This window comes from Abrus precatorius, unplaced genomic scaffold (assembly GCF_003935025.1).
Source record: "Abrus precatorius isolate BTA unplaced genomic scaffold, Abrus_2018 Scaffold5, whole genome shotgun sequence".
In the NCBI taxonomy this organism is placed as follows: Eukaryota; Viridiplantae; Streptophyta; class Magnoliopsida; order Fabales; family Fabaceae; genus Abrus; species Abrus precatorius.
In genome coordinates this window covers 11,279,108-11,297,715 of record NW_020874395.1, presented here as the reverse complement: position 1 = coordinate 11,297,715, position 18,608 = coordinate 11,279,108, and the positions used below count along the sequence as shown (strand labels likewise).

Genomic DNA, 18,608 nt, shown 5'->3' with positions numbered 1-18,608 from the left:
TTTTCTCTTTTCTAAAAATATCAATTAATATTTTGATAAATAGATTTTCTTCTTTTCAAAGTAAAAATAGCAAAATTTATTATTTAGAGGTTAAACAAATATTTTTAAACATACAATAAATTTACTTAATTAATTTAAGGTAACATTTATTTAACGTACATTAAATATGCTAATATTTTATTTAAATGTAAATAACTCTCAATTTTTTTTAAATCATACTATTTAAAAAATATTTAAAGTTTTTTTAATAAACATTTATGATAATTCTTTTGATTTTTTAAAAAATATTTTATTTCTAATAGATATTTTTTAAAATATTTCTATATTACAAAAAAAAAAAATCAATTAAAGTAACAAATTAAATAAGCATTAAATGTTATCTCAAAGTCAAATATAACTTTAATTTATAATTTATAACTTATTTCACCGTTCTCTCATTTAATAATCACTATTATGAAAAGGATAAAATAATAATATTTTAGTAAATAAAATTTAAATACTAAATAAATGAATAATTTTTAATAATGTATTAAAAAAGTGTATTCAAAAGTATAATATTAGTATTTCTCTTTTGTAATGTATGCTCACAAACATATATTTAAAAAATAATAAAAATATACATAAAATACTTAAAATTATAAAAAAAATATGATTTTATTAATTTCAGGAGGATTAGCAATTATAATATTAAAAATTTATTAAAAATAATAATACTTTTATAACTTTAATATAATGATTTTTTATAATAAAATAAAATTTGTATTTTTTTCTATTTTCCTTCACACATATTTTTGAAAAATTTAACCAAATATGCTTTGCATTTTACTTTCATGAACCCTAACCATTATTCAAATAATCTATTTTGAGTTGAGTTTTTTATAATAATTTTGTATATTAATTTTAGTAACGCTTTTCTTTTATATTTTAATTAGAAGTACGAGTCAAATTTTTTTATAAAGAAAAAAAAGTTTCAAGTTGCATGAAGATAAATAAATTTGACAAAAAGAAGCTAATAAATTCACATAAAGAGGAATGCAATTACATATTTTTTAACATGTTTTCTAACATTTTTATTAATTAAAATTTATTAAAAATTAAAAAAGCATTATAAGAGAAAATATTAATTTAAGAATAACAAAAAGTGAGACTTATATAATTTTTAATAAATGTTAATCAATAATAAGAATATGTTAAAAAAATATGATGCAAGCATTACTTTTCATATAAATAAAAAATTAATATCAAAAGAATAAAAATTAAATAATTAATCTACTTATACCTTTAAAATACTGACTTTTGTTAAAATTATATAGCTTAAAATTAATTATATCAAAAATGTTAAAAGAAAACAAATTTCACTCTTTTTTTTAACCATAAAAATTATATTTTATGTACATTAATTATTAAATTATTTAATATTTTTATAAATAAATATTTTGATTCATTTAATATATAAATTATTAATTAATTTATTTATTATTCTGAATAACATAATATAAATAAATCCTACCAACCAATAAAAAATAAAAAAGTTTTTCTTGGAAAACACATTTGATTGCATTATGAACTTTGAAAAACGCATTTGACTGCCTTGGAAATTATGAACTTTGGAAAATGCATTTCACTGCATTGGAAAATATGAAATAGGTTTATTTATTATATTTTTATAAAAAAATTTACTTTTATTTTTTAATTAACGCCTAAAAAAAAGTAAAATTTAGAATGTTAAATTTTTTTAATCTATTGTATTAAAATTTATTAAAAACTATATAAAATATTAAATAAAAAAGTAAAATTTACATAATTTTATGATTTTAATAAATTTTAATTAATAATTAAAAATCATTTTTTTATAATTAAAAATGTTTTAGTAAATGAATTTCTATGTAAGTATATAACATATAACTCATTATTATTATTAATTTATATAAATAAATGAATTATGTTTATAAAAAATATAAAAAATATTTTAAATTTTATATTTAAAAATATTATAATTTAATTATATTTATAAAATATATAAATAATTAATATGATAATTAAAAATTTTGTCAATTTCATTTCTTCAAATTGAGTTCAAATATCTAAAAGTAATAAATATATTTATTATATTAATTTTTTATATTTATTAAAATATAACAATTATATTTGTAATAAAATTTTACTATTATTTTTTAAAAAAATTATTATTAATATCAATATTTTTAATCAATAAATAAAATAATAAATAAGAAAACATTAAATTTTATTAAAAATAATAAAAATTATCATTAATGCATGAAAAAGCTTTAAAAGCAACTTAACAAAACCGAAAATTTATTTACTTTGTTATTAATATTTTGAAGTGGTTGGAAGGCTATAAATACTGCTTTAAACCTCTGCGAGTATCACCAAGAAGCACTCAAAAAACACACTCACCACCGCTTCATTTTTTCAGTTTCTGCAAACACAATGCAATTCAGAGTGTAAAACCCTTAAAATCCGTAATCAATGGCATCCAAATCCTCACCAACCCGTTTCGCCCTACTTCAAAAAGGGTTTGGCCGTCGAAATCAGCTTCCGCGCGGCTTGTGGTTTTCCGGCACCGTCATCATCTTGCTCGTGGCGGACAAGTTGTCCGTAGAGTAAGATTATTTGTTTGCGGATGAGGAAGGCTCCGATCTCCCGACATCAGTCCTGAGTCTGCACCGGCTCCGGCCGCGGCCACCGGAGATTCATCGGAAATTCGAAATCGTCGACAAGGTTGACGCGCTGCACAACGATGGCTGGCAGGAGTGCAACGTCCCCGACGATTTGGGTAATGGAAGTTTCGGTGGTGTGCGGTTGGAAGAGTCTAAGGAGAACGTGGTGTTATCGGAGAAGCAGCTTAGGCTGCACCGCTAGTGGGTCGATATCAATTCGGTTCCCCCAATTACTATTCCCCAACCCACATGGCCGAGGTATTTCGTATGCTGTTTTTTTCTTTTTAATGAACTGTTTTTCTAGCATTCTGATGTTAAAATATTAAAAATAATATTTTATTAAAAGTTTATTTCATATGCCAAGTTTTTTGTTAATCTGTTGGAGAAGTTGATAATGTGATTTGATAGTATAGTATTTCTGTGATCTAAAGCAAGTGAGTTTATGAGTAATTAGGTCCAGGTATCGGTGAGAGGAAGAGAAATGGAGCAGTACATGGCTATGCAGATGAGGACGAGACAAAGGGCTGTTGAAATTTGGAATTGGATTGATCCTCAAGTCCTAAATGTGGAATATGCCATGTCTTAGTGTTCAGCAGTTAAAAATTCATACAAATTTAAGTTTTACACCCAATTTTGAGACTCTCCCTTTAATCTTTTGCTATAAGTGGTTAACATGTCTTCTTGAGCTTTCAGTTGAGTGTAAACCTTCACAGATAATACTTCCGGATTCTCTGCAGTTGCCTGCATTAAAAACCCTGCATATTGATTATGTCTATTCTGCTGCAAGTGACAATGGAGTTGCTGAACCCTTTTCAAACTGTCCCATTTGAGATACTTTGATCCTTACATGTTGTTCTTTGCATGAATCAGCTAAAGTCCTCTGCATATCTAACTCTACCCTTTCTAGTTTGGCAATATGCAGTTTCCTTGAAGTAGAAGCTTATGAAGATGCACTTACTATTCCAAATCTTAGTTCTTTCACTATCAAAGGTTTTGCTTCTCACCAACTCTCCTCCACATGCAATCTTTCTTACCTTGGAGAAGCATATATTAATGTGTTTAACTATGCAAGTTCACCAGTCATAGGATGTCTGCAAATGCTATCCAATGCAAAGAAATTGAAATTCTCTATATAGTTATCACGAAATAATGAGTGTAATTATATGAATTTAGAATATTAATATACAAATTTATAATAACAATAATAATATCACTTATTTGTAAAAACTTTAATATTTATTAAACCTAAGTACCTCCAATTATATGTTTAGAAATTAGGTCCATACTATATTTCATATAGAGAATTATTGTCATAAGTAATTAATCACATTATTAGTATACTTAAATATTCTAAAATAGATAATAATATTAGTCTGTTTTTGACAAAATAAAAAAATTGCTATTAATTATAGTTCATAATAAATTTTATAAAAAATTCTAATATTCGTGTTGAGCAATATTATATGTAAGTTACTTTAGTATGTTTTTGCCTCTTTATTTTTTTTATTAGTCATGAATTGTCTGCATTCATATGTTTAAAATTTTGACAATTCTCAATTTTGCATGTCATAATATCCATTAAAATGACTCTAAGTTACTCTAATTGTGTAAGATCTCTCAAATCTTAGTTTGGTAAAACCTGAGGCCAGATGCATTTTCAGATTGGAGTCAGTTGATGTCAGAATAATTTCTTTAGGTTATGGTTTCTTCTAACATGGACCAAACATCTTCACATGACTAGTTGAAGTGGGTTATATTTGAGGTTTTATATTTATGATTGTTATTTTAAATATTTATCTTCTAGTTTATTCTTCATTTCTAAAATCATATATTTTATTGAAATTAACCTTTAAAATGATCCTTTTTTAAAAAAAACTTGATTTTACTTAAATATTATTGATTTTTATGTACACTATTATTTGTTAAGCTTTATTAATGATTAATTTTTCTAAAATGTACAATATTGCACATGATAAGAAGTTATATATAGTAAGTTTACATTAAAATTAATGCATTGATACTATTAAATGCTATAATTTTTGATAAATAATTACTAATGATTAATTTTTCTAACATGTACAATATTGCACATGATAAGAAGTTATATATAGTAAGTTTACATTAAAATTAATGCATTGATATTATTAAATGCTATATTTTTTAATAAAAAATTACTATATATAACTTCTTTTTATCATGTGTAATGTTGTACATGTTAAAAAAATTAATTATTTATATTTTTAGTCTTTCTAGTTTGAGTTATGTGTAATTTTGGTTTTTCAATTTCTTTTAAGTTAATTAAGTTTTTCTATTTTTAAAATTGTATAAATTTAGTCTTTCATCCATTTTCTTTTATTTAAAATTTTTAATTTTTTTCTTCAATTTTTTAGGGTTTGCAATGAAATTAAAATATCAAATATTTTTAAAAGTTTAAAAAGTGAAAAATTAATGAATAATTGATGAAATTTAAAGGATTTTATAAAATGGGATATTAAGTTTTTAAAAATATTTTTTAAAGACTTTTTAAAATTGAGTAAAATTTGATATTTTAGTTGATTTTAAATAATAGATAATTTAATCAAAATATTTATACAAAAATTAAATAAAAAAAATAGAATTTATGATTTTAAGATAGAAGAAAATTGATGAACGATTATATTTATATAATTTTAAAAATAGAATGACTTAATTAGCTCAAAAAGATATTAGAAGACTAAAATTACATAATTTAAATTAAAGAGACTATAAATACAATTAAGCCTTTAATTTGTTAAATAGTTTTTACTTGCTATTTCTTTTTGTAACTTAACCAACTTTCATTTACTATTTCTTTTTCACTAATTATGAAATTTTTATTTTTGTATTTTTTTATTTCTAGCCTTAATGAAAAAAGGTACTTTTATATTTCAAATATCTTGAAATATAAATGAAATTAGGTTTAGTTAAGTAATTGATTTTTTGACTTAAATAATATATCTTTAAAAGTAATTTTTAAAATAAGATTTTTTTTTAAATTAATTTTTTATCTAGTGCTTTTTTTTTGTTATGTTAGTGATAATATCATCTATGTATAGACGATATTATAAATTATTATTATTATTATTATGTTAATAGACTATCGTTCCAAGATGGTAGATACTATCTTAAAAATTGACATGTGTTGTTAGTATCAGATAGGATAAAATAATAATAAATTATTATTATTATTTTAATAGTATTAAATAACGTAGGATGATAGTAAATTTTTGTTATTATTTTAATAAATTATCGCATGGAAATGTTTGATACTGCATGCACATCAGACGACTGTCATACTTACTTTTGCTTGCTAAAGTCCTTGCTTCTAATAAGGTTTCTCATCCGTGTTAAAAGATCAAATACATAAACGACTGTCTTACTCACTTCTGATGTGCACATAGTATTGGTCATTCTAATGTGATAATTTATTAAAATAATAATAATAAAAATTTATTATCGCTCTATCTCGTCTGATATACATGACATATGCCAATTTTTTAAGATAGTATTGATAATCTTTGTACGATAGTCTATTAAGATAATAATAAAAATTTACTATTGTCCACGTGCAAACGATACTATCGCTAACATGGCAAAAAAAGCACTAGACAGGAAATTAGTTTTTAAAAAAAATCATATTTTAAAAATGCATTATTTAAGTAAAAAAGGCTAAGTAGTTAGTCTATAAAATTATTATATTTTTTTATTTTTGTGATTTATAAATATTTTATTTAATTTTAGTCTCTAAAAAATACGTGATTTTAGTTTAGGAGTTTTTTTTTTAAATATAGAGATTAAAAATAAATAAATATTTATAGAAACTAAAATAAAATAATATTTTTAAAGATTATTTATTTAATTAAAATGAAACTAACTAAAAAATATATTGCAGGAAACAAAATAAGAGAAGGTCCAATAAACAAAGAAGAGTAATTATTGGTCTTGGATTACTAGCCATCCATACTAGATAAGATACTCATCATGTTCATAACTCGTTAACATAATATGCTAAGGTAATGTTTGATGTTGAGACTTTTAACATAAAATATGTAATGCTTTAGAAATAATAATAATAAAAAGTCTCAATTGTGAACCCAGCTTCTCTGGAGTTGAGAAGCTACATAGAAGTCTAATTTTCCATGACCATGTCCATCCTCCCATGTCAAAAAATCTGAGGTATGTTTGCCTTTTGGGAAGCTTGTTGCAGTTAGGCTCATTTTGGTTAAACATTCATGTAAATACTTATATGAAAGAAAATAAAAAGATAATATAAATATTTTTTTTTCATAAGTTAATATTAACTTTTGCATCTTAAATTTTTGAAGTTGACTGAAAAAACTTTTAAAAGAATAAAAGAGCAGAAGTTAATATTAACTAATTAATAACAGTGATTTGATTCATTCTGTTCTTTATTTTTATTTTTTATAAATATTTATTGAAAAGCTTACAAATTGGACCTTACTCAAACCCCACTTTAAAATGAGAATATCTAACCTGTTCTTGGAGTTGCTAATGTTTTGAATGTACTACTTGTTTATTTTAACAAATACAATTGAATATAGAATGTGTAACACCCAAGTCTCAGAACAAATGTACCATATTTTTCTGGCATATGAATGATTTTGCTCACTTTTGAGTCCAGTTGTTTAGAGAATCGAACCAGGAACTCTATTTTCGACTTGTCGTTAGATTTTAGTTCCATTATCTGAGTGCCATTCAAACTTATTTGAATTATATATAAATCTAAGTTTTTTATAAAACTTTTAGTATTCACAATTTTTTAATGTTATTTGACCCGTGATTCATTAGTTAAATTAATAATTCATTGACTGAGTACTCCAACCTAATCAATGATCGTACTGAATTTAATAATTATATCACTAATTTTTTCTGGAAAGATTTAAAAATAAGTCTTTCAAGTAAAAGAAATTATATGAACTTCTCATTAGAAAAAAAAAGGTAAATATACGCTTTAAAAAGTTTTTTGACATACATATTTTAAAATGATATATTTTTTGCTTAGGTAAAATTAAAATCAACAAATAATTTAAGACACCAAATTAGTTGAAACATCAAATAATTTCTATAATTGGGTTGAAAATTTAATTATAATTAATAGTTTAACATCGGTATAATATAACAAGCTATTTTATCAGTATTAAGAATATTTTAAATGTTTAAATTCTCAAATAAGGTAGAAACATTTTTTTTCTTTCTAAATCATATTATTAATAAAAAGGATGTAAGTGGAGAAGTTTATCTTTTCTGCATGAGTAAGGGAATGTGTGGATCTTCTCAAGAACAATATGGCTTGTCTAAGGTTGGTGGATAGTAACGAGCTGAGACCAATGTTGCATTTTGGGAGAGGAGGTTCTCAAAAAACTTTGCTTCCCTTGGCATGGTGCCACTGGTTATTAAACTATTGCGGAAGCATATAGGATCTGTGACTATGAAAGAGAGATTGAAGTACATTTGGAGACTGCTACCGGCTTTGAAGTGATGGATATTTACAATGGATTAATGGATTCTACAGGGTGAAGTTTGATATAAAGACTGTTTTCTCAAGGGTTTTGTGGATTATCTTTTCTTTTACCACTACTTTACGATGCAAACATGCACGGTCTCCCAATTTTGGGTCTTCTATAGCAAAGTTGGAAAGAATCGTAGTTTAGATCTCTTATACCCAAGTGTGTTTTTACAAGGTCTTAACTTTGTTTTTTATTTTTAAATGATGAAAATGTTTTATTTTCCTTGCCTCGGCTATTGGCTTTCTCATCAAAGTTTATATCAACACGTTCAACTGCAAGAAAGGACGTTTTGCTAGAGTTTGTAGAAGTAAATCTCAAGCCAGCAATTGTTAGGAGTGGTGAGTTGAAATGGTCCTTTGGTATCATGTTGAATGTGATAATTTTTAGTTAGACTAAATACAAGGACTAAAAATTAAAAATAACAATTTATTAAAATATAAGAAATAAAAATGTATTTAACACGGAACAGTAAGTGCTAATAAAATAAATAAATAAAAATTATACAATGGGCAGAGAATGTAAAAATAAAAGCAGATGAAAAGAAAAAGGCGGGAATTTGAGAGAAAAGAGAAGCAGTGAAACGCTTTAACTCCCTCTCTCTGCGCATCAGTAATCGAAAGGGTTGAAACCTAAATTCAACGTTGCAGCAACAAATTCCACTTCCTCACAAAGGTATTCATCGCATAACCTCTCTTCTCTTTTCACCTATCATTATCATTACCACAACAATCATCTTCAAACCTTTTTCTTTCTGTGTTGCTCTGCTTAGTATTTGCCAAAGTTTTCACTCACCTATTTCGGAACTCACTCAAACGTTATCCTTTTTTATTTTCACTTTCCAAATGGTTAATCGATAAAGGCCCTTTTTTTTATTATTAAAATATACTTTTGATCTGGTGGAATAATTATTTACAAATTAGTTTATGAACAAAATTTAAATATATATATTTTAATTTTATTTTTAAGTTTTTGAAAGATCTATTTGAAAAGTTATTTATCTACTTCATTGTCGTCCTGATTAATGTAGTAATCTCACGGATAAGGCTGTTGTATTGTTTGTATATTTTTGTAACGTTTTTTTTTAATGTATGTTCAAAGGTAGTAAGAACATGTGTATTAAAGATCATAGTGTTTTACAAAATTTATGTAATTGATAACATTAAATACTACGATTTATAATAAAAAAAGTTATTATTTATGGATTTTGTAATGTGTGTCTGTGAGCACACTTCAGAAAACTGACACATTAAAAAATCGAATTGATCAAATATATGTAACATGTTTGGGTCAGGTATCAATGAAAAGAAAAGAAACTGAGGGGAAATCGACGCTGAAGATGAACAAGGGACAGAGAAAACGTGGAAGAAGAGACAAAAGGGACAGGTTCAGTGAGTTACCTGATTGTGTTCTTCTCCATATAATGGAATTTATGGACACCAAACAAGCTGTTCAGACTTGTGTCTTATCTAAACGATGGAAGAACCTTTGGAAACGTCTCACTAATCTTGCTTTCAATACTGCATACTTTGATAACGTTACCAATTTCAGTAAATTTGTGTCTCAGGTTCTGTCTAATAGAGATGGTTCTGTTTCCCTGCTTAATCTTGATTTCACACGTCGCGGTCTTGCTGAGCCTAAACTCTTGAATAGGGTCATGAAATATGCTGTGTTGCACAATGTTCAGGTGTTGACAATCTTTATAAACTTAAATTTCAGACCTAGTTTTGAGTTTCGCCCTTTCATCTTTTCGTGTCAATCTTTGATGTTTCTTAGGCTTTCCATTAGTTCTTATGACCCTTCATTGATAGTACTTCCAGAGTCTCTGCATATGCCAGCATTAAAAAGCTTGGAACTTGAGAGTGTCACTTTTACTGCTGGTGACAGTGGCTGTGCCGAGCCATTTTCGACCTGCAATGTATTGAATACTTTGGCTTTGGCAAATTGTGCTTTGCATAATGATGCAGAATTCCTATGTATATCTAATTCTAACCTTTCCAGTTTGACCATACATGGTGCCTATTTAGCAGGAGTTTACAAAATTATGCTTTCTACTCCAAGTCTTAGTTCTCTAACTATTACGGATCATTACAATCACCGATTCTCCTCCACATGCAATCTTCCTGTTCTTGAACATGTAACCATTGACACCTTTTGTCGTACATATGTTCAAACTGACTTGTACATCATAAGCTGGCTGCAAGTGCTCACTAATGTAAAGATAATGACACTCTCTTCGAGTACCCTTGAAATAATACGAAATGTAAGTTAATCTATTATGTTTTATTCGCTTAATTTTTCATAATGCTAAGGGATGTCTGCATTATTGAGACAAATTTTTTGCCTATTCCTTGTCGGTCATTCATGAATATCCATTAAAATATGTATCCAATTTACGCTAATTGTAGGATCTCGCAAATCCTGTTTCAATGGCTGCTCAACCTCCCTGCTTTGTTAGATTGGAATTATTGAAAGTGGAAATGCGTCAAGATGCAGGAATATCTGATGCAGAAGTAAACAGGATAGTGGAGTACTTACTTCAAAACTCTCCACCAGCAAGAGTTGATGTCATAAATTGCTGAACGTTATATCCATGCATAACCCTTTAGATAGATATATTTACATAATATTCAGTCTTGTTTTTTGCTTTTGTTTCTCCCTGATATACTTAATACACTCTTCTTTCAGTACAGAAAATTATGGTTTGCTATATTTAATATTTTTGAGTGCCTTGATTATACTTTATGTTATAGATGCTATTTTTTTTTCAATTTGGTTTGACAGATAAATTTTAAGTTTGAGAAACTATCAGTTCGGGGGACAATGTGTCTGGAACTCACAACTTTTTCATGCTTTTGTTGGGGAATGATGGTAAGTAAAGCATTCTGTTTAACATTGAAATGAGACTGCATCAGAAAACAACTCTTAATAGCAAATATTTTTCAAATTACGAACATATTTTTTATTGGCAGTAATCAGTTTGATTTGCCTATGAAGTTTTATTTAACATTTATTACAATCTAGATCATCCTTAAAGAACAAAAGTGCTGACGAAAAAGATCCGTATCAGTCTGAAGAATCTGAAGTGACTTTATTTGCTAGTATATTGCATTATGGTTGTCAACTTTATATTCATGAAAGTAGATCAAATCCTTCTTTTCTGTAAGGCTAAGAATGATATTTAGTTATTGATTATGTTTGATTTCACATCTAGAATTTCTTAGATTTAGTTTCATTGCAGATCTAGATACAATCACAATCTTTATGGAAAGCATTTTGGTAAGTTCAAAATAGGAAAGAGATGAAGTAAAATTTTGGAAAATTGGAGTTTAAGATGATATAATAAAATTTCTAATACATTCACGAATTGTTAATTGTGATTTATTAGGAATTTGGTAATAAAGTAGAATTATATAGTGGGATTGATATGCTTGCTTGTCGGCTGCTGTTATCAGTAATACAGTAGATTGGATTATGTACTGACCAGTGACCAATGGTCGAGTTTTATATTAAATTTTCAGGATCATTGAAGAACTTTGTAGCCGTTATTTTGAAGTCATTAGTGATGGTCACCGATGGCTTAGTTTGGTTTTTAAAAATAAACCATGCCTTGCACCTTATTTTTATGGTTCTGTTAAAATGAATTATGCCTTTTTTTTATGGTTTAGTTTCTGGGAAGTCCTGAATAATTTGAATTGTTTGACCAAATAAGTAGTTGACCTTGTACTGTCACTTGTCAATGACTACAGTTCCCAGGAGTCAGGATGTTTGGCTGCCAGTTGTGCCATTATTTGTGCTTTTAAAACTGTTAGCCAACTAGATGTGCTTGTTTATTTATAGCTGCCCAATTTGTTTAATAATCAGTTCATTCTTGGATCTGGGTTTGGGATATTGGTGAGAATTTGTGGTGACTCAGTAACCCATTTTTTTTACATCTTTTTCTTCGTTTTCAGTTTGGATGCAGATTGAAATTGTCGTTGAATAGTTATGATTTGTCTTTCGTTTGATGTCAGTTGAATGTTGTGATATGAATTTGGCGAGAATCTAGGCAATAAATTATCCTGCAACTCACATGAACGAATGATTGAGACTAAGACTGGATCCATTGTTCATTTCCTTTACTCGAGATGCTCCTGACTGCATACAAAATGTTTGAACTACAACTGTGCTTTAAAGAATGCTTAGCACTTGATTTTGTGAATTGTTTGTTGAATCCCATGCCTCGTGTAACCTTGAATTTGGTTTGATTGATGGGAACTTAGAAGTTCATTTTCTTTTGCTGTGCTAGAGTATGCATTGAACTATTGTAGATGGTTGATGAAAGTGAAATTGTTCTTCAAACATGACAACATACATTTGTATGTTCACCATCTATTTGTGGCTGACTTTGAATTCTGTTTTTGCTATGTTATTTACTTGTGCTGTGTTAAAATGGATCTTTTGATTTTGTACAAGCTAAATGATGAAATGCTCTAATCACTGATATGTTAATTTTCATATCCCTGTGCTTTCTTCTTCCTATTGCTTCCATAATCCCGTTAAGCTTGTTTTGCATCCATTCAGAAATGTGTTATGTATTTGTTTGAAGGGTGTTAGCTATTGTTTGCATCCATTAAAAAATATTAGTGATATGCATTTTCATTTGCTTATCTACGATAGAATATTCGGAGCAAGCTGATTAAATCCTTTGTGCCAAAGGATCTAAACTGATTTCAACATCCAATTCAAACTGTTCAATGATAACTAAAGAATTTCCACTGTGCTTATGACACCTACACTATAGCTTTCTTGTATGTTATTATTCTTAATTCCTTCCCTTGTTATTTCCAGTGTAGTTTACCTGCAGTTGTATCCTCTCGAAATTTGACATTTACTTTTTGATTTGTCATGCATAATCTATGCAATGCAATAAAATCCTAGTGAGTTTTAGATTTCATGTATTTACTGGATTACTATGATTATCATGCTGAAACTGTGTTTTGGTTCATAGACTCGTGCTATATCATAAATTTAGATGTTGAAATCACTCAAAGTAAGCACTATTAATTAGATGTTGCAAATTATGTTAAAGTTGTGCCTTTTTTGGCTTAAGTTTGCTCGAGATTTCCCTTGTAGCATTGCTTTCCCGGTTTTAGTTTGTCATTGCATAAGATATATTGCTAAAATCATCATGTTTGTCACGATATAAAAATACGTGTTGTAGTCAAATGAAATATGGGTTGAAGACATTCCAGTTTGTATCTCTCCTTTTATAGCCATGGATTAAACTGGCTAGTTTAAATCCAAGTTCTGTTTTCCAGCGTGCGAGTTGTAATCAATGTTAAGCTAAGCTAATTACAACACTACTTAGACTAGCAAAATCCTTCTAAAATAAGGTATACTTTTAAATTTATTTAAGTTTGGTTGAGTGTCTCTTTAATTACACATTTCAGAAAATATCAAATCACCTGTCAACATACACTACCAGCTTAAATCCAAAGAATATAACATCTCAATTTAGTAATTTTGATATACAGCATTTTAATTTAATATAATCCAAATATGACCAAACTAATTATAATTGTAAATGAACAAAAAATCTAAAATAAGATATACCCAAAAAGTATTATTAGTGGGAGAAATTGAACCTGCTAGATAGATTGCCTCTTAGTTTCCTGAAATCTGGATGGAAAAATAATAATAGAACGAGGTAAACAGACTTAACGAGAGTATAATAAATATCATTAAATAAAAGAAATATCATATCAATTCATAAATTTTTATTTTTTCAAATTTTGTGGCAAGCGTACAAAGACATTAAAAATTTAAATATATATTTGGTCCTTCATATTTTAGCAATTTTTTGTTTTAGTCTCTTCAAACAATTTTTTGTTTGTTTTAATCTCTAATTTTTTATAAATTTTTATTTAGTTTCTAACGTTGAAGTAATCAAACTAAAAATTGATATATGGTAGTATATGAATCAGAGTAATGTTAGTACTAAAAACAAGAATTTATAAAAAAAAGAAAAGAAAGTAGGGGATAAATTTTTTTTTAAGGGATTAATTTATTTTTTTTGTTAAAATGTGATGACAAAAACATATTTAAACCAATATTAAACATTGTTTATTAAAAAAAATATTCAATAAATTCGTACATGAAAACCATCAATTTGCTGCGTGACAATGACATTTTTACCTTGTCGAAGTTGATTTGTGTAACTTGCCTGATCTAATTCAACTGAGGTCATGGTCTTGGTTTAATGTTAATTGAGGAGTTGTTTGTCCTTTTCTAACCAGTGTACTATGCAGGTGGATCTTTAAATTTTTTTTCTACTCAATTAATAATAGAAAATATTATAATGCTTTTTATCTTGTGTTGTTTTTCGTACATAATCACTCGTAACAATCCTAAAGCTATACAGTTACTGTTAATATGATATTTTTCATTTGGGGTTATAGCCGGTTGGTGCCTCGTAGCCTTCAGACAAGTTGGTTTCATATTTTTAATTCTTTATCGTTGATAACGTTACGCCATATGAGAAGAACAAAACAAATTAGCTCTTGTTTTTGTTAGAAAACAAAATTATTCTGCTTAAAGATTAGAGCTGGTCATGTCAAACTTTAATATACGCTTTCAGGGATTTCGGAAAATGTCATCAGGATTAAATATATTACTCGGACCCCAATTTTTTATGCCATTCTTCAATAATTTAATAACATTTTTCTTATTGATTACCAAAATATATTACCAAATTTTGATTTCTAGATTACAAATTATCAATCTATCATTTAATTTATATTTCGATTTTTGCAATATACAACCAAAAAAATAAAAATTAAAAAGTATCATAAAATTTAATACATTAATAATGTAAATAAAATTTACTATGTGTTATTTTTTAATGTATGCCCTCAAATATATGTTAAAAAACTATTTATATCTTTAGAATCAACTAAAAATTGAAACATCATTAATTGATTTTAAAAAGAGGCAAACAAATTTACCGATAATTATCATTTTAATTTTGTGTTAGATCGTGCTAGAAGAAACATTATTCCAAGTTTGACATCAAGATCAATAATTCAAAATTGGCTGAAAGACACTCACTCAGTCGAGCAATTTAAAATACGAGACACGTATTCCACTATTCCCTTTATAATCATGAATGGATAGAATTTACAATTTAAAAATGTTTTTATAACATCTAAGTTGACACATCTTTAAATACTTGTGTGTTATAAAATATATTTTAAAGATGTATATACATAAAAATAAAATTTTATTAAAAAATTTTATTATATCAAAATTATAAAAGTATAATAAATATTTTTTAATAAAAAGACATTATTATTATTCGTTTAAATTCAATTTTAAAAAAAGAAGTTAATCTTTTTTTAAAGTGAAATATAAGTAAAAGATAATTGTACAAGGGGTTGTATGATATGTTAAACATATTAAATTTAAACGGTTCAAACAATGTAACCTTTATATATATATATATATATATATAAATAATAGAATCTTATAATTCAGTCAGTGACTCATTAGCCAACTCTCAAAACTAGGGTCTTCTACCTCAAAACCCATGTCCTAGCTCCCAGTTTTCTTCTTCACCTGTTTTTTCATATTCCTACCAAACCCTATCTATTTAAAAAACCACAACACCACATCCAAAAACTGTTTCTAATCCTACCAAACCAAAATAACCCATTAACCATCCCCATTTTCCAATCTCTTCTTACCACTCTGTATAAACATTTTAAAACAAAACATTCTCACACAAAACACGGCACCAACATCATCAAATAAACAGACATCATTAACAAGAGACACACAAACACCCTCTACTAAGAATCCATATGAGCAACATCTTAGTACTCTTCCTCATAATATCATCATCTTTTCCCATGTTCCACACAACACGTGCTCAATCACGTGCACACCCAATGGTTTTCAACGAAACCACCACCACCAACTACAACAACACACCACTTCCCATGTTACTCGTTGTCTTCGTTTTCGCCTTCTTCATCACTGGCTTCTGCACCATCTGCATTCGCTACTGCTCCGAACAAGAAACGCTTCCTCAGAACCCAACTGGGACCCACCATGGAATCGACCCGCACGTGCTCGCCACGTTTCCCATCATGCCTTATTCCGCAGTGAAGCATCTCAAAACGGGTCAGAACGCAGCGTTGCAGTGCGCGGTGTGTTTGGGGGAATTCACAGACGCTGACGCGCTTCGCTTGTTGCCCAAGTGTAGTCACGTGTTCCACCCAGACTGCATCGACGCGTGGCTCGCTTCGCACGTGACCTGCCCCATCTGTCGGGCAAAGCTGAAGCCGGAAACCGATGATGTGAAGGTGGAAATTGAAGGGGAAGCACGAGCGCGCCATGTGTTTGATGAAAGTTCTGTGAGAAGGGTTGAAGTTGATAGTGGTGGAAACGAAAGTGGGGTGCGTGGGAATGTTGATGGATGTGTTGGGAAGGGTAATGGGTGTTCAAAGGAGAAAGCTTCTGGGGTGCTTTTGAGGTCACATTCAACGGGTCATTCATTTGTTGAAGAAGGGAAGGGTTTGGAGAGATTCACTCTGAGGTTACCTGAGGAAGTGATGAAGCAGATTATGGATGATTGTAAACGTGGAAGTGTGATGATGATGAAGCGTTCTGCCAGTTACGACGTCGTTTTGAGGAGTGGAGAAAGGGGTGAAGGTAGCACTAGTAAGGGAAAGAATAATAGTAATGGTAGGTGGGTTTTGTCCATGACCCCTCCCTTTGTTTCTGGTGGTTGGGGTTCTCTGAATGTGTCCTCTGGGATTCTGAGGATTTGGGGTTCGTCTGTTGCGAGAGGAGAGAGAGAGTCAATTTTCCAAGTGTTGTGAACTTGGATTTGACTAAGGACACTTGTCCATTTGTTTGAATTGATGGAAAAACACAGGGTTGGGTTCTGTTGTACAGTGTGTTGGAGAAATTGGAATGATTGAATTGATGATGTGTTATTGTTTGGCGCAATCCACGCAAACATGGGAGAATTCTGCCTTTACAGGTATGGGATAGAAAATGGTAATTTATTAGTTTTTTTTTTTTTAATGTGTGTGTAAGTACGTGTTAAGTTAAGAAATAGTTTAGAAAAAAAAATTAAAAATAATAATTTTTATTAAAAATGATCAAATTTAATATATTAATATATTATATTACAGAATTTTTTATTGTATATTCTTAAATATATCATACATATTAAAATTTTATTTATTAATTATGATATTATTTTTAATTTGAATTTTTTAGCATAAGTCTTACATTCTCTTTCTCAAGTTGAGAGTGAGAGTTCTCGCTCTTTATATATATTTGGTCCTTTAATGCTTTACCTCTGATTTTTAAGAGTAAATTAAACTGAACAATAATTGTGTTATTTGTTTGTTCTGGAGTTGTGTGCAACTGATTTTCTTAATTCTTAAAATGTAGAATACTTGAGGGCAGTAATTGTTTAAAAGGTTGCTTCTGCTTCTGCTTATGCTTCTGCAAATGTCTTTGTCAACATGTGAGAGGGGAAGCCAAATTAAATTTTTTTAAAAAAAAAACTACTTTTGTTTTATCCATTTTTGTTTTCTAATGCAAACTGTACCTCATAGGGAGTAGCTTTCATCTAATTAATTTTTACAATATAGTCTCAAACACTATTGTAAAAATTGGATCAAATTGGCAAGTTGAGCCAGATCCGGTCAACTATAGTTCAATCACAATTCAACAGTGGATTTAACTGATTAAATTAATTGAATCATTTTGAGTTTTTAAAACATTTCATAGTGGACTTTGTGTACTTATTGGTTTTACACTTAACTCATGATATTAGGATAAGAATACAGCTTTGACACTCCAATTGTCTAATAAACAGAAAAGTGATCCCACGAGACAAAGATCTGCAAAGAGCTCCTCATTTGATATCAACACCAAGAAGTGAGCCCATTAGAGCACAACTACTTTTAATGTGTTTGTAATGATTTTTAATGTAAATATTTATTATGCAAATTATAAAAGTGAAATTCTAACTATAACTAAAAATAACACTAATAATAATCATGATATTACTCTTAAATTTTGTCACTAATATAACCTCGTATGTATCTTTGTAAGTTTGAACAATTTCTTTAGTTTTTTTTATCTTAATTTATTGTGTATTCATCGTTACGAATAGAAATTTTTTATCTCTGATAAGTGAATTTGATAAAACATGTAGTTTGTCGTTTTATTTACACTTACGATGATTCAGCCCTCCATGGTGGCATTTGTTTCACTCTTATAGATGCAGAGAAGGATATAAAATATTGTAGAAATAAAAGAAAAATATTAATATTGTTGGAATGTAATTAAATAGAGTGGAAATAGATGGAAAAAATTAAAA

The 18,608-nt window shown here is 28.1% G+C and overlaps 2 protein-coding genes across 2 annotated transcripts; both read left to right on the top strand.

Moving 5' to 3' along the window:
• Positions 1-900: 900 nt before the first annotated feature.
• Positions 901-10,806, top strand: LOC113866667 (F-box/FBD/LRR-repeat protein At1g78750-like; the record flags this gene model as incomplete). Its single annotated transcript, XM_027501475.1, has 7 exons — positions 901-945; positions 2,465-2,612; positions 2,654-2,878; positions 3,375-3,500; positions 3,552-3,736; positions 9,519-10,487; positions 10,633-10,806. Coding segments are annotated over 7 exons (1,872 nt in total), but the record flags the coding sequence as incomplete, so codon positions are not given.
• Positions 10,807-16,152: 5,346 nt separating this feature from the next.
• Positions 16,153-18,167, top strand: LOC113866666 (E3 ubiquitin-protein ligase ATL31-like). Its single transcript, XM_027501474.1, has 4 exons — positions 16,153-17,038; positions 17,145-17,252; positions 17,875-17,927; positions 18,060-18,167. Exons 1-4 carry the CDS (start codon positions 16,153-16,155, stop codon positions 18,165-18,167), a joined length of 1,155 nt encoding a protein of 384 aa, XP_027357275.1.
• The last annotated feature ends 441 nt before the right edge of the window (positions 18,168-18,608 follow it).